Here is a 23,577-nt window from a genome sequence, read left to right as displayed (position 1 = left end):
TGACACTTAAATATATTCATGTGGTTTTTCCCTTCCTGTTCACACAAAGAAGCGTCTAACAGATCCTGCTGCAAAATCAGAATCAGATTCGAATTTTCCATTCAAAGGAAACCCAACTACATTGAGATCTGAACACTGAAAAACAGCAGAGCGTTTCACATAATTAAGCTTAGGGTGTGACTTTCCCCACAAGCTGGCATTCTGAACAGGGGTTATCAGAGTTAAGGGTAGGAAGTGCACCCATGTGTACTTGTCTCTTCCATAGGGTAGGAACCTGAGATGATGGTAATGCATCCTAACTCATTAAAGCACATACTTTATCCTAATTAAATCTACAGTTTGTTCTACTGAAAGAAAGGAATCATTTCTCTACCAATGTATCTGTGAATTTTCAAGAGAAATATTTATACAAAGGCAATCCAAAGTATAAAATTAAGCAATTTTCCTGATAATAAAGACAAAAATACTGTGTATTATTTTTAAACTGGCTTATTCGGGGTATATCTTAACTGGTTCAACATTTTACTTTGAAAGAATGAGCAAAGCCACCTCTCAGTGCCATTGACGGGTGAGTGTACACACGACAGTAAATTGCTCAGCCAAGACACCCAGAGGCCAGCTCTCCACTCCACCCTGCCAGTGGCCAATGCACAATCCAGAACTAACTATAAGCATTTCGTTTTCACCTGAACTAGAATAGGGGGATATGCGATCGCATACATTCATTCAACAAATTGTAATTGAACACCCACATCCATAGTTCATTAAATCTGTATCACCATTGATTGCTAGGATGCCATTATTTTACACCTCTAGGGAACAACACAGGCAATTAAAAATGTTTTTAACATCTGTAATATGCAATCAGTGGTAATATGCAATCCCATTCTTAAGATGTTGAAATGTTCGAGGGGAAGAGCGTATCTTAGAATCCCTGAAATACGGTGTGGGCACGCATGGGTGTCAGGGGCGTAGTAAGGAGCAAAGCAAAGCTCCTGCCAGGCAGAGCTCTCAGCAAGAGGGGCCTCGTCCAGGATTAAGAGATGCCCCAGTGCCTGGCTGTATGTGGCCACCCAGTAGGGAGAACAGCTAGGAAAAAGGCCCTGCAGGAAAGCTCGACACCTCAGACCAGAGGAGTAGGAAGTGTACAAAAAGCACAATTATTAAAGACACTTCAAGCTGAATGCAATGAAAACACACACTATTTTAAAGACTCCTGTCTGTCTGAATCTGCTCATTTGCAGCTTAATCATAGGCTTCTATCTTCCTTCTTCCTTGTTAAATTCCCTCTCACTAGTCCTCCATCACCCCCACTTCCCCAGCTCCAATTTCTTGCCTCCTTTATTACTCACATATGTCATTCATCTCAACTCCAAATATTTTTTATACCCTTTCCTTTTTTCTCCCAAGAGACTTCCGTCAGCTTGTTCTTCTAGCCATAAACCAAGCACATGACTGAATGTGATTAATATTAGTTCTGGCTGGTTACTTGCACAATTTTATATTGATAATTGATATCCTATCTGACTTTCTGGTTTTTGTTTGATATACGACCTAGCATTTCCATGAAGCCATTAGAGGTGAATTCTCTTTGGTATTTTAGGCAATTGTTCAGTTCTAGCAATTAAAACAGTGAGACAAAACGTGCCTGACGCCTGGCCCCAGTGTGCTGACTGACGGCCAGAATACGCAACGATCATAAATCAGTTCACTTCTGACAAACACCACTGTACCAGACTGAAAGAGTCCAGGCCTTCTTCAAACAGCCTTTCTGATTATAAAAAGAATCAAACCAAAAGAAGAATTAGTATCTATCACACATAACCTATTGCTGTCAGACAAAAAATAATATACTCAAAAGCTCATATCACATTGAAAAGTATATTTTCTATTGTTTACCAAATTAAAATACATATATTTTGGTTCCTTTCCTTACAATGTATTATGCATTGAGAATTCTCAAACACTGACATGGCTTTCTGAATAAATTCCCCTTTCTAATATTCACAGATGTTCTTGCTGGTTTCAGAATTCTACCAATGAATTATTACTATGAAGAAGCTAAAAGAATGATTCTGAATTAACTTCAGACTTCCCTCATCCCTAACACATAGAGTGGATGCCCCCGGGGCCCCGAGATGGGGGGCTGCATTGGCCCTGGTGCCCGCCCTGAGCAGACGGCAGGGTGTCTTGGCCTGAGCACAGGTCAGAGATGGGCGTCAAGCCTTAGCTCTCTGCTGCTCACTAGGTCCCTTCCCCTACCCCTTCCCCAGGGCAAAGAATGTAACATCTCTGATTTCAGTTTCCCCATCTGTAAAATGGAAATAACACTATCTACTTAGCAAGTGATGGAGAATAAAGAATCTGAAAAAGGGTCTGTGAAGACTTAGCACAGTGCTGGCACGCTGGGGGCACCCATAGGATGGTCTCCTGTCTCCTTCCCTTCACGGGCTTATCAGAGGCACGTCCTTTTGCTGCTGTAGATATTTCCACATGTATTACACTTTATCATTTGCTTTGCATCTGTTTTTCTTAGTTACATACTCCTAAGATTAGCAGTTTACTATTAAATGGTAGGGCAAGATGAAGAGAGTCTTCCTGAAGAGTTATATAGATGGACAGCAGGATGACAGCTGGGGGTGGGTGGAAGTTAGGGGATGGAAGGATCAAGCAAAGGAAAAAGGACTCATGGACCCGGGCAACAGTGTGGTGATTGCTGGGGGGAGGGGGTGAAGGGGACTAAATGGCAATGGAAAAGAAAACTCAATAAAAATAAATTAAAAATAAAATTTAAAAAAAGACTTTCAAATAATCTATTGCTAGAAAATTTGGCCAGGTGGTATTCTATGATGTGCTTGAAAGTAAGCAACCTTAGTTGGAAGAAATAATTATAATCATAATCACAACAACATCAACTGAGTGCCAACTGTTTGCCAAATACCATTCTAAGTATCTACGAGTATTCATTCATTTAGACCTCACACCAATCCTACCAGATAGGTAAGATTGGTATTTTATAGATAAGGACATAGACACAGATTCGGTGACTTGCCCAACGTCACACAGCCAGTGGCTGGAATGGTGGAGATTCTGGAATTTGAACCAAACAGCCAGGCTCAAGAATACAAGCTCTTCACTACAATACCATACTGATTTTTTTTGAAATTTCTGTATTCTTTTTGGAAAACTATTCCAACATTGCAGTACCTCACAAATCGGCAACATCTGCTATGCTGCCAACAGCATCTCTAGTGCCCTCAGCATAAATAGGCAACTGGATGGATGTTCAAGGGTTTCTCTGAAGTTCTTTGTTCTAAATTAAAATATTACATGTGGGCTTCTATCCAAACCAGTTAGGAAGAGACTCTAGTTACAAAATAAGGGCAAGTATTCCCAACACCTGCCTTCAGATTTTGTACGCACTAATGCCACCTCTAACTCTATTTTATTAGTAATAAGACTACTGCGTATTTAAACATTCATGGTATGGCAGGCATTCTAAGTGCTTCACATACATGATCTTGTTTATTCCTCAGAACAACCCTAGCAGGTAGGTGCTGTATTTGTCCTCATTTTATTGCTGAAGGCACTGAGCTCAGGGCAGTTCAGAAACTTTCCCAGGTTGCAAAGCTGGCATGTCTGCAGAGCTGGGATCAGGCATCCACTCTTACCCACCACACCACAGAGTCTCCTTGGAAAACACATGGTCCTCCATACCTCTCTCTGCCTCTGTGAACCACTCTAGTGTATTGTGCGAGAAGCCAGCATGAAAACCAAAGCATTATACCTCTGACCTTTTTGTGCAATGGCCCTGAAACTAGAAAGGCAAAGATCTCCATGCCTTGGAAAAGGGAGCTCGCCGGGGACCAAGGAGATCCAATTAAGTAAAGCCTTTTTATCAGAACAGAGGCTGGGGAACTCTAGCCTTCCCCCAGATGACTTCTCCTGCACATACACCAAAAATAATGAGTTAAAATAGGGTTCGAGTGGGTGGGAGGTGAAGGGAGATGGTCTACAGTGGTACAGAGGGCCTTGGTATGGGACAAGAAGGCTCTGAGCCACAAGACCACAGCCACAGTGGGAGCCAAGAGCCTGAAAAGAGAGAGAAGCAGTAGCCCCAGCTGGGGAGCAAAGTGAAGCAGGGCAGAGATGGAAGCAGAGGAATGAGCAGGTGACATGGGATGGCTAAGCAGAACCCACTCCTCCTGCCTGTGTCAAAGCCCAGATGGCCTGGCTGGGGAGTGTAACTGAGCCACCTTTAGTGGGCATGCCTTGCTCAGTCCCCTATTGGTCTATGATTTTTCTAAAAAGTTTTATTTTACTAAAATACAATTCAAAAAACTGCAGGTGCTCAGGAAAGGTCACAGACGAAAGGGGTCTGGAAGGTGGGTGGAAAAAATGGTAGGTTAGGCCAACTCTCTTTAGATGGCAACCAGTCCCTGGGGTTTTCTTGGGGGGCTTTTACAATTATTCTGCCAGGAAACTGGTACACAGAGCACTGTACATGGGTATGTCATATGATATTTTACTTGACGTGACAGGAGCCCAAGTGTGTCACCGAGAATTTTAATTCTCAGAGCCCGCACTGCTCAGCAGCAGCATCAAAGAAACTACAATTTCGAATTGAGTTGAGACACGAATCTGGCTTTCTGTAAGGGGAGGATTGTTGGTTAATTATATGTACTTTGAAGGGCTTATCAAGTTTCAAGTGAAACGTGGCAGTTTCTATCACCTTTTGGGGGTTCTTACTATGACTCCATGATCTAGCAAGAAAGTCCTAGAAATAGCTAACATGTGACAGCGATCCCGGATTTCGCCTCATTGCTGTGATAAGCCAACATGTGCTGATGATCTGGGCTGGTGTGTGAAGAGACCTGATCTTATTTTTAAATACATATATACAGAACCAGGGACTGAGAGTGAAGAACACTCAAGTCATCCCTGGCACTGTGGTAGGCTTTTTTAACTGGGTCTGACTGTCCAAGCCTTACAAGGCTGTGCTGAGCAGGGAGGGAAAAGCACCATGCCTAACCAGGAGACTTTTGTTTTATGTATACATTGTCCCAATGCTCCAATTCCAATTTAACCAGCGTCCATGGATTCTTTCTAGCTAGAGAAGTAGGGTGCTACAGTTTTTTTTTTTTTTACAAAAGAACAAACTAATATATCTGCTCCACAATATTCCAGCAGAATAAAAGGGGGTGGGGTGGGTGGGTGGAGAGTAAAGGGAGAGATGAAACAAGATAAAGAACCGATCAGTGTTTAAGCTGATTGACAGTACGTGGGGTTCACTATATGACTCCTTCTGCTTTTGTGTACGTTAAACATTTTCTGTAGTAATTTTTTTAATCCACAAAAGTATTAGGAATTTCCATGAAGTACAACTACTTACGCCCAGGCTTGACAGGGTGGTGTCAGTTACTGACACCTCTGCAAATGGGACGGCCTGCCAGCTCGCCCCTCGTCCTTCAGGTACTTGGCCCTCCAGCCAACTTGGATGCCAGCTGAGGTGTGGGTCACCTGACCTGGACTTTCCTGCCTCCTTGCCTTGGCCCCTGCTATTTCCCTCTGCCTGGATATCCCCTTCCCTTCCACCCCCACTCCGACTATCAAAATCCAACCCATGTAAGGCCTAGATCAAAGGTATCCCCCTTTGTTAAGCCCCTAATTACCGCATATGGAAGTAATCTCTTCCTCCTTTGTACTCCAGAACTTTGCTAGTGATCTCTTGGGGCACAGCTCACTGAGTGATGATAACAATCATGAGAACAAGAAGAATCATAATAATAGCAGCTAATGGGTACTGAATGTTACTGTGTATCAGGCACTTTAAATATGTCATCACATTCAATCCTTACAATATCCTCTGAGGTTATTACCATTTTTTAGTACATTTAACAGATGAGGATCTGAAGCTCAGAGAGGTCCACGGGGTGAAGCAGAGATCCGATGTGATGTGATGGCAGTTGTGGCACCATAAATTTTAAGCCTCTGTGCCCATGATCCTTAAGTCACACGACCAGAGTGAGGTGGAATAAATTAAAGTCTAGCTGGGCAAAATTCTAACTTTCAGAAAGACCTGAAAGTCCACATTCCTGACACTATAATACTGTCTTCCCACTGAATTGTAAGTTCCTTCAGGGAAGAGGCTTTGCCTTTTTGTATTTTGTGTCCCCCACAAGCAGTCTGGTCTAGTGCCTTATACATAAAAGACGCTCAATAACACCTTGCTGACTGAACACGGTATTGCTACAGAGTGGTCCTGATGAATGAAGGACTATGCCCGGTTCTTTTCATCTACGTATCTGACTGCCCAAGGACATGGAATGGGCACATCCGCCCACAGAGCTGCTGAAGCTGTCTCCTCCCCACCATCTCTGTTCCGAAGGCCACAAAATTAAAACAGTTTCATCTTCTCCCTACCCTGGCACTCTAAATGGCCAGAAAGAATTCTTCTCCAATGTTATTTTTATGTTGTCTCCCAGCTGTGGGCTCCTTCCCCCTCCCTCTGCAAGACCCCGATCCCTAACAGCCTTAGGAAAAGCCAAAGGCAGTGGGACTTGATCTAGATAATGACTTGGGAATCTGGAACTGAGGGAGACAGGCTGGTCTCCTCTCCTGCCCCCAAGTTTCCTTTCCCTTATTTCCCCTTTCAGACTTCCTAACCCTGCTTTCTTTCCAACCAAATTACACTGCATTGTTGCTGCTCTTTTTTAACTATATTTTGACCTTCTTCCTGAATGCACCCATGTTCTCTGGACTGGCCCTGAGAACATATGGGGAATAATAGGCTCAGTTGCCTTCAGTGCCTTCCCCAAAACCCTTTCAACATTCCTCTTCTAGCTACAGGTCTTCTCCCTTCAAGGACCCCGCTTATGCTCTACTTCTGCGATGTCTTACTCCCAGCTGGCTTTCAAGACTGAGAAAGTACTGGCTGATGAGAAGGTATGAGCTCATAATATGATTAAAGTCATCCTGTCTGGCTCTTAATCCAACTTCCACCATCGATATGAGCATTTTAATAGAGGAATTGAGGAGGCCCAGTAGGCCCAAAATAATGAGGCAATAATGGTAAAGGGACTGGCAATGGAGTTGAAATTTGGGGCAAAGTCTAGTCACCATGGCTGGCTCTAAATATTCCCTCTCTGGGCTCCCATATGTCATGTTGTCGTGGTGTTAATGTGAGGTGAATTTCCTAGTTTCTTTTATTGAAAGTTATTTGCCTCGGTCATAAATTTAGATATGTCAGCAAAATACCCTGGTGTGTATGTGTGCACACATGTGTGTGTGTAAACACCTATCTATGAAAAGGTAGATGGGGCCACACTAAATTGTGACATATCATACAACATACATAGTAATCAAGCTTTATCTAATGTCATTCATCTTGACAGCCTTGCATTTTCGAAATTAATAAAGAGCATAAGGGAGCTGCTGCACAATCACCAACCATGGAATCTTGGCTACCGAACTACAGAGTCATCTGTGTTGTGCATTAAGTGTGAAGGCACACATCACAGTTTGGGATTTAAATGGAAAAATCAATACCCTACAGGAAATCTACAGTTGCATAGCAGATTTTTCTATCAGCCAATGCTTTCTTTGTTCAGTGCCTCCTGATGACAAATACTTGTGTATTCCAGGCATTGATTTTACTTTGTTTTTGTTTAAGTTCCTTAATACTCCTCCCTCTTCCAAGAAGCACAGGCTAGGGGTCTGGGGGGAAGGACAGAGACAATCAACAGTCACTAGTACAGTCGGAGGCTACCTGGCCAGGGCACTTTCCGTCAGCACCTGTGGCCCAGGGCGTTAGCCTTCCAGCCATGAGCTCCTCATCGCCTGGGAGCCTGGAAAGTGACCTGTGCCCTCTGTGCTTTCTTCCAAGAGCCACTGGTGCCCTCACCTCGCCCCCAGGGCTCCCTCACAGCTTCTGCAGCAGTGAACCACGTAAGATGGCAGAAACACGCCCCTAAGCTAAGAAACTGCTCTGGAGAGAGTGTGCAATCTTTTCTCATGGATTCTTTAAAAATTTGCTCCAAGCTGCACTAAGAAAACTCCAAGGACTTCCCATTTCTCTCTTAATAATGAACAGGTCTCTTTCACAGACAAGCAGAACTTCTCAGGCCTTCGTGACCAGCCAAGCACCACTGCTGTTCTTGCAGCTGAAAAAAATTAAGTTTCTCCTTGAAGAAATAAGCTCACATGATTTTTTTCTCTTTATTCTCCTTTTTCTTTTATCGTTTGCTGACCAAAAATAAAACATTTCTAACAGTGGCTTAGAAGAACTAAATTTGTACCAATCTCTCAAAACTACTGCCAACACAATTTGGTGTTTAAACACAGCAAAGACTAAATATATATTTTCTCTAAAGATAGCTGGAGAAGACGTTCACATACGTTTTACTTCCTCCAGTAGAAACTGACCACAGCCAAGACTCAAGCACATTCATCTTCCTAGTAAATAGGAAAAAAAATCAAGTATGGCACACTATGTTTAATGATTTCTCCAAAAAGTAGTAAGCGACTCCCCAGAGCATTTTGATACGGAAACAAAACCTAAATGGCCCCTATGGTCTTCTGCGGGATAACCAGAGTTATGGGGTGAAACATTAAAACAGAACCAAATGAAAAGGGTTCCTTCCAAATAGGCAGTGCTAGCAGACCTGGAAGCTTAAGAACCCTAAGTAAAATGTAAGGTGAGTTAAATTTTCAGGGGGAAAAAAACTGCATTTCCAAGCCGGAAATATGCCAGCGGATTGGTTGGTCCCGGGACTCCTCACCCAGAAAGAGTGGCGCTGTTGCAACTGCGCGGAAGGTCGAGCTGCGAGAGCAGGTTCTCACTGTCCACATCTAGCTATGCAGCTAGAGTGAGTAGAAACTGTATTTTTCGCCCTTCTCCTGCTCTTTGGACACTTTGTTTTTAATGAATACTTCGTATCAGAGCTAAGTCCAAACACCGGTCCATGTGGGATTTCCTAATGCTGAGACCTGGCGGTGCTGCTCGATGTGCCGCCAAAAACCAAACAGAAATGTGACTACCTCAAAACATAACAACCGAGCATCCTCATTCTCTTTCAGTGTTTTCATTTAGTTGGAGCAAACGTTTTTGCTTTAATGCAACTGAAAAGAAAAGAACATTTAGGGACAACATAGCCAGATCCCTCATAAAGCTTCATTTTCCAAAGCAGTGTTTGAATCTCTAAATACATGACAATTCATTCTCTGTTTACTTTAGGTAAACAGAAAATGCATTGCGGAGCACTCATTTTCAAAAGCTAATCAAGAACATTAGGTCCCAACAGATTCATTTAATAGAAATATAATAGGCATTCCTGCTTGCTTTTCATCTTGTCTCGCTGTAAATGCGAAAATGAACAGCAAATTAACCCTGCGTTGGAACACAGTCCCTGTCACAGCTGATATCCTCTCTCTCACGACTTGTAAACATCCCCGCATCCTGTCGCTGCTTTGACTTCTTCTACTTAGGAGAGACTAAAGTGCCTGATTGAGTTTGGCAAGACAGCGTAGGAATACTTGAATTCTAAAGGGAGTACTGCGTGTCAGCTCTGCTATCGTTCCTAGCAGAACAAAATATTACCATGTTGTGTCCTAAAACAGTGTACAATTAGGAAGTAGAAAGAGGGGTGGGAGTGGGATTGCTTTTTTCCAAGCTACACGTATCAACTGTATTTCTCTGTGTTTTTAACTTTATTAGCCATTTTCCAAATGGCTGCTTATAAACTACCATACAAAACAAGCTAATAAAGACAGGCCATCCAAGCTCTATAATCAGATATAAAAGATTTGCAAACAATTTGAGATCTTATAATTAATATTCAGTGATATCAGAATTAGCATTTAGAACTCTATACAGATAAACTATAATACTTCATAAATTATGTAATAATGAACAAACCCTTTCAAAAAATCTTTTCACTGTGCTAAAGTAACATTCTAGACTTGTTGTAAGTATATTATTCTTACAAGTAGTTCGCAGTTATTCTTGAAGGCAAGCCTTGGAGTTTCCTTAGCATAGTGCTGCTGGGGAAAATTTTCAGCATGTCCATCTTCATCTCTAGCCTGAAGGGAAATATAATGGCCTATTTAGGGACTTACAAATAATGGAAGAAAAAAAAAAGCTAAAAGCATAACAGCTCAGATCATTAAACAAACGGGAATCCAGAAATAACAACATTATTAAGAAGTTTGTTTAAATACGCAGTACGCCTTTTAGATATCAAAATTTGGGATTTATTTTTCTTTACATAGTTTAGTTTGAACATGCAAATTCATTGTGGTGTAATATTTAACATTTTAAATATTCAGCAAACCAAAATAAAATAATTTTGTTGGAAATTACCACCACTTTAGTCTTCCAGCCACTTTGGTTGTACATTTAGGATTCTATGACATACATACGTGTTTAAACTTTTTGGCATGCTTAAGCAATTTCTAGATAATGCACTGTTTAAAAATTCTAATAGCAAGGCCATAAGAAAAGCAATTTGCATAGTTATATTTTGCATTGTAATACTATTAGAGATAAGCTGATTCCCCTCAATTTTTAAATAAAAATGTGAAAGGAGCAATGATCTTGTAAGAACAATGATTCTTCAATGAAATGAAGTAGGAAAAAAATAGATTTAATTAAGAAGCTGCATTAAAAGTTACTGGTTATTTTGATCTACACTGTTAATTAAGAAAGCTGCAGTTTAAATGGAGACATTAACAGAACCCAACAGCAATACCGCTTGCATACAGTCTTCTCTTTCTCATCTCCACGGGTGTCTGGTGTGGAGTTGGAGAGAAGGGAGAGGTAGGTGAAAGGAGGCGTGTCTGCAGCACACTCATTAAATCATTCATTGGGGCGACACTTGCACTCCGCTCTGCTCTCATCTCATCTCAGCCCTAACTGCTCTCTCCTTCCTGGCCTCCTGAAATTCACAGCTGAGCTGTCTCCCTCGCATATGGCTTGCATATAATTATGCATATTCCATTTTGCACTGCATTAAAATGATGAGCTCCTGGCTCCCTGCCAGCTGATTTTAAAAAGCCCGAGTGAAGTAGGAAAAAGGAGAGAAACACAGGGAGAGCCGCACAGGAAGCAGCAGGTAGTTCTGTCTGCTGTCTCTTTAGATAAAATGTATGTCTGGCACCCAGGGAACAGCTGAGAACTACCTGTTGTGATGTATGGATCGAGGCGGAGGACACAATGAGCACGCACGTCTGTGGCACAGCGATGACAGCGCGGATGTATTGTTTCTCCTCTAATGGAGTGAGATCTGCCCGCTGACAAGCATCACTCAGAGCTCCTCGGCTGGACTGGGGATTGTCATGTTAGAGAGGGATCCGTGTTCGGCACATTCGAGAATGTACAGCTTGTTTTTAATAAAGGCTTCTGCTACTTACTGCAGGGAGGGAACTGGATTCAATTTGGAAGTGGAATGTCACAGGCAGTCATATTTGGGTTTCAAGAAGTTGGTAGAAGGAGGGAAGAGATTGCTTTGTTTTGGTTTCGTCTTTGAGATTTATCAGTATCTCTGGGATTTAGTGCCTTTTTCTCTGTACCCTCCACAACCACCAAATCAGCGTAAAATAAAAACACGGTTGTAAAATTGGACTATATGTGACAGAAAAGAGTGTAAGCATTGTTCGTGTCCAATGGTTGTCTAGGCATTGAAACCAGTGATGTTTCTTCTCACTGCATCTGTCCTAGTCTGCAGCTCCATTAGGGTTTCAGTTAATCTAGTCTTGAACGGACCCGTTTTAAAGTGGAGAGTATAAATAAAAGGCAGCTGTGAGAAAGCAGTGAGATGCCAATGGGAAGGGATGATGGTAGACTCTTCATGACAATTTTAAGCCACTCTGTGAGGTATAGGTCTTTTGAAGGCTGGGACAGTATCTATTTTATCTCTTCCTCTGCCATTCCCAGTGCCTTATTTTTAGTTGGTTTAACAAACATTTAAGTGATGGGAAAAAAACCATAAAAGGATTGTAACTAGACCCTACCATAAACAACTCTGTAGAAAATGCCACCTCGAAATATGCTAAACTTGGTGGGAGGTTTATTATATTCCTGATGCACTATGATGCATATGCTTGGAAACACACTCTGCATATAGTTTACAAGGGCTACTATTTACATATGTATGTCTCTATTCAATATATATGTATCTTGTGTATAAATATTCATAAGGTGGAATATGTTTATTATGCATGTACTATCTACACACATCCATACACACCAGATGCCTGGGGATATTTTCAACATTAGTGGAAAAATACATCCATTCCATTTACATGTAAGGTGCTCACAGTGCTTTTTATGTTTTTAAAGGACAAAACAAGTCTAAGACTTGAATGTGCCTCCTCAAAGAAGCTACAGATTTCATATAAAGCCTCGTAAGTTATGCGGCTAAATAAAGCAGCAGTGTAAGAGAAAGGAGAGGGGAACTGGGGTGAATGGAAGTGGAGACAGAAAGTCAGAAACTTGACTCTTTACTGAGGCATATGTTAGCCTCTGCAGCAAACTCCCATGGCCCTGGGCACGGTCTGCCTCTGATCTACCCTCCAACCATTTGCTGTGTTTTGCACCACCTGCCCGGGAGGCGATCCCCCTCCTGTGGGTGTGCACACACGCACTCACACACCTGTCACCAAAGCGATTTCCTTTGCATTCTGAAGTTTTTTAAGGTAAAATTGTCAATTATTCTTACTGGATTAAATTAAAAGAATTGCATTCATCTAAGGCAGCAGTTCTTTATTCTGGCTGCATATTAGAATCATCTCGGGTGATTTTGTTCTAACACATTGGTGCCTGACCTCCCTTCTACCTCATCTTTCCAAGATCCTGATTTAATTGGTCCAGGGTGAGGCCTGGACATGAATGGGGGGGTGGGAGCGGGGTTGTTGTTTTGTTTTGTTTTGTTTTTTTAAAAAAGCTCTCAGGTGATTGTAATGTTCAGGTAGTGCTGGGAACCACTGATCTGGGAAGCGTGCCTACCGGTATCAAGAGGAGGCTCCTGGCAGAGCTGGCAGAACAGGCTCTAACCACCTCCCGCTGGAGCAAACTGCAGCTTTAGGAGGACCAAGGCTCTGGCCCCTGGGGTGGGGCTCACCCTAAAGATTCAAGAGAGTACTTGACTGGCTGCTTGTGGGCAAAACATTCTCTTTATTTCTTTTTTAGTTTCTGATGTATTAAAAGTTCATCTTAGAAGAACTACTAGACACTTCCTAAAAGGCCTTCCTAAACCTCTCTAACCAAGTTGAATATCTCCACTCTGCCCTCTCTTCGAGCAGACACAGCTGCACCCTCCCACTGGCTAGCGTGACATCTGCCTCCTCTGCCAGACTGGGAGCTTCCCGAGGGCAGGACGGTGTCTGGGGCCCGGCCACTGCCTGATGCATGGTAAGTGCTCTGCAGGCAGGAGCTCCACTATGGTCCCACAGCCACTTGGCCACAACGTTAGACAAAATCCACAGGCATTCCCTCACCCTACGTGTCGATTCATTTTAGAACATTTTATAACCTGATACACTGAAGCAAGTGCCTTATTTCACATCTGCCCCATTTTGGGTGGCAGACAACAGCATATCAAGGGGCGGGGGGCAGGACAGAAGGAGCTGACGACCCCTGTAGGGAGGAGTGTTTGAACCCTGAAGATGTTCAGAATCACTGCTCATGGTAATAATATAAAGCAGACTGACGTCCAGCTGGTTTTATTATTGTTCTTAAACTCTCGACAGACAATGCTTCTCTAATTGCCCATCTCGAGCAGACCACCCCATTGCCAGCTCTTGGTACCCACTGGGGCCAGGAGACCTGTGTTGATGTCTGACTTTGTTCTGGAATGACCGGTCTGACAGAAGGAATGTCAAGACATATCGTAGTGAACTAACTCTCTCCATGTGTCTTATTCTCAACAGCTTTATTCTGACTAATATGTTAGACATTTATGCCAACCATGGGAAAAAGCAAATGGGAAACTACTGTTTTGCATTTGACTACAGATGTGCTTATCGGACCAAAGGTGCATTTGTGATCTACTATTCTAAGGCACCTTTACTTCTGCCATAAAATAGAAATAAAAATTAAAATCTCTCAACTAAACTGCAAGGGGCTTTCCCCATCTTGCTGATAGTCATGCGTCCATTCTCACGGCTTGCCTGGCATTTGAATAAACTTTAGATTATGTGGGAGACTTAAGCTAATTATCTCTCTACTTCAAAAATCTCTGGCTTAACCAGGCTTTGTATTCACCTCTCTTTCCCTGCAAATCATCACTAATTCACTTTTCTTTTTTTATTCTTACATACAGCAAACTTACATACAGCAAGATCAATATTCCTCTCTGGAAGACTCTTTTAGAAAATGTGGAGTCTTCTAAAGACGGCTCCACTGACCTACCCCAGAAAAGTGAGTTGTTTCTGACCCAATGAAAGGGGTTACAACTGCCGCCATTTAAGTACAAAGATAGTTACGTTCAGAGTTAACGCTTCCCTGCAATGAATGGGAGTTGAGCCTTCTGTGTCGCTGTGATTCCAGGATTTCTTTTGGAAACAAGAAGAGGGCTCTGCCTGGAACCAGAGCCGGGGAGAGCTCTGCAGAGCTTCCGGACTCAGCTTTCCAAGGCTGCAGCAGATGCGGCCCATATCAGCTCACACACGGCGTCGCTACCAGACTCGGGAACGTCCAAAATAGTGCATCTCAACATTGTGGGAATACGTTTAGTGATGACTAGTTGTAGGGAAAAATTATATTTTATAAATAATTTTCAAACCAGAAGTAATAGGATTTCTTTTTCAAATTTCAAGATAAAAGCAGGAGACGCTTTCCAAAAACTCTTAGCAATTCTTTTACCGTGTCCCATTTCTGGTCTGTCCTTCCTCTGGCAAATGCCTGCACCCATTCTCTGGAGGAGCTCAGAGAGGAATAAACGGCAGCTGTCACGTGCAGCCTTTCCGTGTGTGGTGAACTTGACGTGAGGTCAGCCCACTTTCTCTGCCCCCTCAGTGAAGTTCCCTGGGCTGCAATCACATCCCCTACAGAGTAGATCCCGTGTCCGCTTGAGTTACTGCCCAGTTACACTCATCTTCGCAGCCCAACTCCTCAGGACTAAGGTCCCAGTTCACTTCAGCTGACTTCCTGTCCTTCGCCTCAATTTCTCAGGGTAAGACCAGATCCCGCCTCCCTTCCCCACTTCTGGAAGAGTCTTATGCACCCTCTAAGCCTTAGTTCAGACTGCAGCTCCAGGAAGCCATTGAAGACCTCTTCCTCCTGGTCATACCCTGGGCTCTGTGCTCCTCTGTCCTGGTCTATATCCATTCCATCCATTGCGCTGTGTTATGACCTTCTAGGTCTGCCTTCCCCACCAGTCTGTGAGGTCTGTGAGTGCAGAAACTGTGTTCTATGCAGGTGCAAATCTCTAGAGCCTCCTCTAGTTCCTTTCAAAGTGTAAGGGCTTCATTAAATGGTGAGGGAATGAATGAATGGGTTCCTATCCTTTAACCCTAACAACTGGACCTTCTGCCTTGCACTGCAGTCCCCGAAGGTAAGTGCTCTGCCCCTGAACCTCAAGAGTTCTCTCCATATGGGAATCTTAGCAGGCCTCTGCCAGAGCTATCTGATCACACCTGCCTCACACCTGGGCCTTCACTTAGCATCTGCCCAACACCTGTCCTTCCCACTCAGTTAGACACAAGGGTCTTAGCCTCAGTGCCGATCTTGTACTCAACTCAATAATTGGCCAATAACCCTTTTGTCCCAAATATCTCTCTTCTCTGCCTTCCACCTAAACTGACATTGGCTAACAAAGGTTAGTCTAACCTCTGGTTATGGTCTCATCTCTGAAAGTCCATTCCCAGATTAACAAACCTGATGCCTTGCTCCCTGTATGTCACCTAGTTACAGTGCCCAGGTCAGCCTGGGTCATCTTTCGCCTGGACAGAGGACTCCCATCTGGCATTGGGCTCCCTATTCTGGAGATACACCAGGCACCCAGAAACACGAACCTGTGGACCCAGGCATCGGCTTGATTCATGTCACTACTAACCTTTGCACCAGGACCCCTTCCATTATTAGCTCCTCACAGGAGACTGACTATGGGACTCCTGCCGTGGTGCTGTTTTACTCTGTTCTTTTAACAAAGTGTACCTAAATGTCCATGTTGCATGTGGGCAAGGGGAAGCTGTTGTCCCAGTGACATTCTTCCTTCATCCTCCTCAACTAGCAAGCGGAGGGGTTCTCTGTGCTTGCCTCTTCAGGCTGCTCCGACCGCTCACACCTCTCTGATGGATGAGATGGACTGAGTGGCTGCAGCTATTTTTTTCACTCCCTGAAAACCTTTACATATAGGTACACACACATACACACACATCATAAATTTTTAATATCCAATTTGGAATCTTCAAAGAATAACAGTAACAAATATGCAACGTGAAGATAATGGGAATCGAATCATGTTTATGGCTTCCATGAGCATCTCCTTAAATGATGTCAGGTCAGAGGCACGGAGCGCTGCGAGCAGGGGAGGCTACAGGCTGATCTGCGGCTGATTCATGGCCGCCCTTACTCAGGGGCCCTAATGGACTGCGTGACAGTTACAGCAACAGATTCCACATCGGCCTGAAATACGGCTACCTCGAGAACTGAAATACATCATGCTCGTCCCAGCACACTCCAGCTGTGTCTAGAATAATCAGAGCAGTTGCTGAGTGGTTCTGAAAAATTCTTATTTTGGCTTTTGATTTTCTTCTAATCTATTTTTCCTTTATTAGATAGGTGACCCTTCCGGATTTATCTTGCACGGCTCTTTGTCAGGTCAACCCGAGGGTCTTTGTTTGGGAAGAACCGTTTTTTCAAAGGGTCTGCAGGTAAGGCCCGGCAGCTGGAGCACGCAGCCCAGTTCTTTCTCTGCTCTTCTCTGCTCAAGCCACACACACCGCCATCACATCCCGGGCAGCTTCTGATTATCCCAGGACCCTTGATCCCCGGAGGATTACCCAGGCTCCCCGATTGCTCCCCCTCCCCCACCTCCCGCCTCCGCCCACCGCTTGCCTTTGGGTTTCTTTACTACTCATTTGCATCTATTACCCAGGGACCCGTGAGGGGAAACAAAAGGCAGGGAAACACAGATGATTCCACTTTGCTACTGGTTGGCGCCTGTAAAACGCTCGAATAATTGGCCTAATCTAAGCATTTCAGGTGGTCCTTTTATTCCTGTTCTGTGAAATCACGAGGCAGAAGGGACTGGATTCGTGTCTTTATGTACAGACCTCCTGATGGACCTGAGAAATTAGAGATAAAATGAAACAGGCGAAAGATGCAGGGGGACTCCAGGACCCCATCGGTGAGGCTAGGAAAGGGTCCAGACACCGTGGAGGAGATTTCCTATCCACAGGAAGTCTCCCCTGAAATAACCTGGCTTCAGATGGGACTAGGAAACACAGTAGAACCAGAAGAAAATACTGCTCTGGAAATGATCAGGAATTCATAGTAATGGCTAACATTCCTACAGCTCGTAGGTATACACCAGGCACCGTTCAAAATGCTCTGTATGTATTAACCCATTTGACACGCCCACCCACACATACACCCAAAAAATCCCTAAAACTTATGAGGTAGCTACTAGCCTCCATTTTTATACGAGGAAATCGGAGCACAGAAGAGAGGTTATGGAGTTTACACAAAGTCACACAGGTAACAAGCAGCAGAACCAGGATTCAAACCCAGCGGTCTGCCTCCACAGTCCCTACTCTACACCTGGGTGATCTACTACCTCCCAGCTAGCGGTAAGAAAAATAAGTGAAATGAAATTAAATATGGAATAACTTGAACATACTGATGTCATTAATTTTAAAATGCATGTTATTAATTAAGGAAGGTTTTCATAATTCTTTGGTTTCAGCATTCTAAGGTTTAAGGAAGTTAAGAGGGCATTTGTGATGAACATAACTGGTTGGGGTGGCCTGCAAAGAGCCCAGGGAAAGAGAGGCCAGAGCAGGCATGGGTCAGTAGGCCTCTGGCACAGCCTAAGGGAGATGGTACTTCAAAATTTATAAAATTAACTCATAAAGCAAACCAACTTCTTTAGCCTGATTCTTATTAAATAACCCTGCAATCATTGATTATATACCTAATGAAGCTCATCAATTCCAGAAGGACCTGTCGTACAGAGCTCACTCAACTCTTCAGATCCTTTATCACAATTTCCTCTGTGAATTTCTAAAAGTATTATCAATAGTATCATATTATTTTTATTGATCCCACAGATAATGCTGCACAGGCTATAAAGGACGCCTGTGTGTCTAATCTCATTTGGTTCTGGCACTCTGGTATATAAATGCAGACATGTTAATGAGGCAGCCCATCAAAGCAATGGAGACCCTTGGGCAAACCCGTCGGAGCCCGTGGACTTGCCTAGCTGAGGATCGGGCCTGTGTAGCGGTGCTTCTTTCAGAGTCGGGGTGTGGGGACTCAAAGCCAGTTCCCCAGGCTCTGCTCAATACCACAACACCCTCCACTACCAGGAGTAACTGAGACAGCCCTGGTCGGGTCCATGGTCCTTTAACTTAGTGGGTGGGAAGATGACGTCAGAGGTTTGGGCCATGGTCCTCCTGGGAAGTTAGCTTGCTCTGCATCCCAGTCACTGTTCATCATGACTGATCACATCACACAGGCACAGGTCTTGGCACAGGGGAGATGGTCCCCAGAGAACAGGTGAGAGGATGTGGGCAAACCCGTGCACATGGCACCCAGCTCATGGAAGAAGTAACTCAAAGGGCGTGCCCCAGGGGTGATGGGCAGGGATGAGTATGAGTCACAGACTGAAACAAGTGGTGTCCTTGAATTAGTTTCTAATTCTGAGGTCAAGCACTATAAATTCTGAACTAGCTACAATATTTGTCAAAGGCCATGATGTCACAATTGTTATTTGTAATAAAGGTTTACCACTCCACCTAACCTAACTTTCCTTTCTCCCATCAGCAACTACAGATGTGCCACACACAGGGTCTGGATACAACAGGGTTGCCTACATCCTCTCTGGCTGGATCACATGCTAAGCCTCTGACCCTCTGCCCCTTCCCATGGGTGTCCATCCACCTGCAAAGCGGACCTGCAGATGCCTCGCCGTGCTCTCAGTAATCACCCTGCACTCCTGTAACTGGCTCCTTACCTGTTCTGGCTTGAGCCCCCTTCCACACCACTCCCAGCTCTGGACCCTCACCCTTGACTCTTGCCCTGCCTTGGGACTTCAGATCTGTCCACTTGGCCTAACTGGAGCTTGCTGTCCCTCATGGATATAGCCTTGGACCGGCCACTCTGGTCCTCCACTCAGGACACCACAGGAGGGTCACTGCTCTGGCCCGGGACAGTTTTGTAATCAACATCCTGTAATGGTGCCCCATATACAATTGATCTTAAAGACAGATTTCTTTTGTAAGAAACAGAAGTGAGAATTATGCAATGTTTGTAAAGATCTAAATGGGCCTGAGCATGTAAAGAAAGACCAGAACTAGGAGTACGGTTACTGTGCACTCTCCACACAGGTGTCTTGACCAGCGAGGAGTAATGCTGTGATTTATGCAGAGAGATCTGATCAGATTACTGGGGAATGGTAGGGAGGGGTCATGGAAGGAGGCAATGGTAAGCAGTCTAGAACCAGATTGGCTGAGAAACTGAATCCCTCCAGAGCCCATGAAATTATGGGCAAGGAAATCTGAAATAAAAGAAGGGCTCTCTCTCTCTTCTTCCTTGAGGATGCCTGGATGATCGTGCTGCCGACGCCTGCATTTCCCAAGGGGTGGTATTTGGGATGCGGAGGAACTCTGGGCGCAGCCTAGGATCGAGCTAGCCTGGCAGAGGGTGGCAGGTGGATGTTCTAGAGAGGACACCCTCTGAGGCAGAAACCTGCCGTTCATCCAAAATTGTGTAGCCTTTATATTTTATGCTGTTTTAGTTTGTAAACCAACCCTATAGAGGTAAGATCATTAAAAACTAACGGGGAATGATAAAACTCAGGTGTTAAAGGGTTTAGCCTTCATTGATAGGCTTAAGTGATTAAAGCCAAACCTAAAGAGTTCAAGAGTTTAGCCTTGGTTGATAGGCTAAAGTGACTAATGCTTGTGAAAATCTGCTATTAAAAAATTGTGCTGCTTTTGAACAAAGACTCCTTTCCTTTATCACCAAACTTCTGCCTCAGGAATTTTGCCTGGAGGGTGGTGGTGGGCAGCGGGACCCACTGCTGTTAACAGAAGCAGGCAGAGGGGAAAGGCAGGGAGACACGCTCAGTCGCTCTGCTCCTGGGTCTCTCAGAGTGTGAAGTGGGAATTAGACCCTGACAGGATGGTCTTCCTGACCGCTTCGATTAGGATCCAGGTGCCACCCAACCTGTTAACAGAGACTTCAGGGAACATACTCTAAATTGCCTTGTTTCCAAACCCAGGACCAGTCGGCCTCTCTGAGGAGCCAAATGCAAAGGTAGCAGCAAAGGGGCATCAGAAATAACAACCTCTGCTCAAATGACCCTCTCTGGAGTCTTAATTTTAAATCACAGCCATTCTGCAGGTGATGAATGGAGGTAATAAACGGTGGGACTGTGGTGTGTTCAAATCGGGGATAATCACTCGAGCAGAACTGGGTGTTGGGGGAAGGGTCTGTGGAAGCCAACGGCTGAGTGTCGGTTAAGGTCCATTTGTAGATGATGACTTCATCTAAAAGTTGCTCCTCTGTCACATTATTGTCACTATTATTATTACATTTGCAGGAGGTATACAGGGGTAGGCAAACGTAGGTTTACAGTTGTTTGTAATAAATAATACAATAATCAACAAGTGATAATACAAGTATAAACTGTTTTGCATACTCACAACTGTTAAACCTCCTTTTTCCCACCCCTGTATTTTGGAATTGACAAAAGAAAAAAAGCGGCCAGAGTTTCCATATCATCTCCCTTTTTGGTATAACTGGGAACAAGAAGGTGTGGTTCTTCCCTGCACAGTGAAGGTAGCACTGCTGTTCCTGTTTGCTCCATTCTCTCCTCACCCGACCTCCCTAGTTACCAGCACTTCGGAACCACTCCAGTTCCTCGGCACCCTGCCAGCTCAGCTGCCCAGTGTGGTTCCAGATGCGAGAGAACTGGGAGCCATCTTGGAAGAAGGTTTTCAGACCACAGACTGGACCTGAGTGGAGAGACTATCGCTACTTCCAGAAACTTCCAAGTCAATGACAGCTTCACAGAGCTGTCACCATGAAGGAAGAAAACTCGATATAGAAATCCCTTGACAGTAACATTAAGATTAAAGTTTTTTCTATGCCAGACACCAAGCTAAGCATTTTGCAGACTTCGGCTCATTAGAGTTCCCCAAATCCTTATGGGCCTTATTGCCACTACCACCTCCATCTTGCCAGCAAGGAATCTGAAGTGCAGAGAAGTTAAGTAGCTTGTCCAAAGCTAAACAGCTTAAAATGGCAAAGCTGGGCTCTGAACACAAGTGTCGTGACACCAGGCACAGGCTCAGCCCCAACACTGGCTCCTCCCCCTCAGCAAGGTCAGCAGAGGAGGCGTGGCTGACAACGAGCTTCAGAAACTGTAGATAGTACTAGAAGGCAGAGAAGTCAGGGCTCGTGGTCCCGTGGGTCCTCGCAGGAGAGTGGGAGACCTTGCCGCTGCTCTCCCCTCTTCATAGTGAAGCACTAATGCCCAACACAACTCAAGTGGCAGTGAGCACCTCCCTGAGGGTAAAGGTCAGTCTACTGGGATAAAGGCAACAGAGGCAACAAGAATACAGGGAAAAGCTGATCAGATCCAAACCTTAAGCCCAGCGATGGAGCGCAATGGTCTTTCCAAGTATTGTGCGCTTGAGCTATGGGGCAGAGAGGAGGGAAGGGCGGGAGGAGAGGGAGGGTGGGGAGTACACAAGGCAACGGGCGTGTGCTTGCTGGGGGTGTCCTGACGCAGGGGAAACTCTGTATGGAGCTGGGGAGGGAAGCGTCTCTGAAACTGACACTCCTCACTAGGGGGCCTGCTCATCTAGAAATCTCTCTGATATTTCTGCTCATCTTGAAATCTCTCTGATATTTCCATTTCATTTGCACATCCTACAAACGAAAGATGACGAGATTTCAAGGTGAGAGCAAGAGCCTGAATCTCTTCTGCAGTATCATGATAAATTGAGACATGTTTTCGAGAACAAAGGATTCTAAATTCACAGAACTCTTCTTGTGGTTCTTGCCTAATTATAGGGCAGAAAACTCTTATGGTTTGATGTGGAAAATAGTAAAAGGGGGAGTAAGAATGATCACTTAATAAGTATTACTAATATTAGCCTTCCCTTATTTACAAAAACAACCAGTGTTTACATGCAGCCTAGTGTGATTAAAAAAATTTCATTCATTTCTTTGCCTTAAGGAATGACAGAACTTTGCCTTTGAATTATAAAAATATTTTGCCCAATTCCATAAACTGTAGGTTGCACTACTCTCTATATATACCAAGCCACTATATGTACAATGATCTGCAATGACAAGGGCATTTATATAACATTTTCCTTAGGTCTCATTCATTCATTTATTCATTCATCATTTATTGACAATCTACTGAGTGCCCAGCAATTGTAGGCAATCAAATAACTGGCATCTAAAATGAATGGTATTTGGCCCACAAATTCAACACATTTTAATTTTTTAACTTCAGTGATTACAATAGAGCAAATGATCCCTTGCCAAGGTCTAATCATACACAATTCGGAGCATCAAATATACATTTATACCTACTTGAAATTTAAATTTTAAATAATTATAATTTTAAAAGATAAATACAAGTAAACCACAAAAGGCAAGACATAGAAAATATTCCTGTAAGCAAAGAATTTGCCCTGGCTGGTGTGGCTCAGTGGACTGAGTATGGGCTGAGAAACTGAGGGTCGCCAATTGGATTCCCAGTCAGGGCACATGCTTGGGTTGTGGGCCAGGTCACCAGTTGGGGGCGTGCAAGAGGCAACCGATCAATGTGTATCTCTCAAGCACATCAATGTTTCTTTCCCTCTTTTTCTCCCCCTCCCACTTCTCTAAAAATAAATAAATAAAATCTTAAAAGAAATCATCATGAGAAAGTAAAAAGCAAGTGAGAGGGGAGGGTTTGGTGGGCGGGCTGGGGTGGGAGTAAAAGATAGAAAATTGTACTGCAACAACAATTAAAATAAAATTTTAAAAAAGCAAGTGAGAGCTAATTCTTAAAGGCTGAGCACCCCATGTGCCATTCGGCTGAGAATATTAGTACAGAAAGGGGTAAGGAGGGCCATTTGGTCCCAATTCTGAGCTGAGTTTGGTTTCTGGCACCCCAGTAAAATGGGTGGGGGAAGAGAATGCATAACATCCAGCTCAGAAATTCATTGAAAGGATTAAATGAGATAATCCATCAAGTCCCATACAATGCCTGACACAGAGTAAGTACTCAATATTTACATTTCACAAACCTACTTTCTTTTCTTGGGGAGAAAAACAATGCTGGCAGGAAGTCAATAGAGACCCACTATCTTTTCTTATCATTAAAGTCTTGATTAAAATTGGGTTGTGCG

General features: G+C 43.9%; 1 protein-coding gene across 4 annotated transcripts in view; it reads right to left on the bottom strand.

The window, feature by feature from the left end:
• The window catches only part of LOC114495672 (sine oculis binding protein homolog), a 168,429-nt gene that overhangs the window by 55,828 nt on the left and 89,024 nt on the right, over nucleotides 1-23,577 (bottom strand). For 3 of the 4 annotated variants that reach the window (XM_028511043.2, XM_028511045.2, XM_036024537.1), the window contains exon 5: nucleotides 9,985-10,080. The exons of the other annotated variant lie outside the window; for it this stretch is intronic. In XM_028511043.2, the coding sequence (XP_028366844.1) occupies nucleotides 9,985-10,080 (96 nt within the window). The remainder of the gene's footprint in view (nucleotides 1-9,984; nucleotides 10,081-23,577) is intronic. 4 annotated transcript variants of the gene reach the window in all.

The sequence above is a fragment of the Phyllostomus discolor genome, chromosome 4 (genome assembly GCF_004126475.2).
Source record: "Phyllostomus discolor isolate MPI-MPIP mPhyDis1 chromosome 4, mPhyDis1.pri.v3, whole genome shotgun sequence".
In the NCBI taxonomy this organism is placed as follows: domain Eukaryota; kingdom Metazoa; phylum Chordata; class Mammalia; order Chiroptera; family Phyllostomidae; genus Phyllostomus; species Phyllostomus discolor.
Note: the sequence above shows the minus strand (reverse complement) of the source record. Positions and strands in the feature narration are given on the sequence as shown.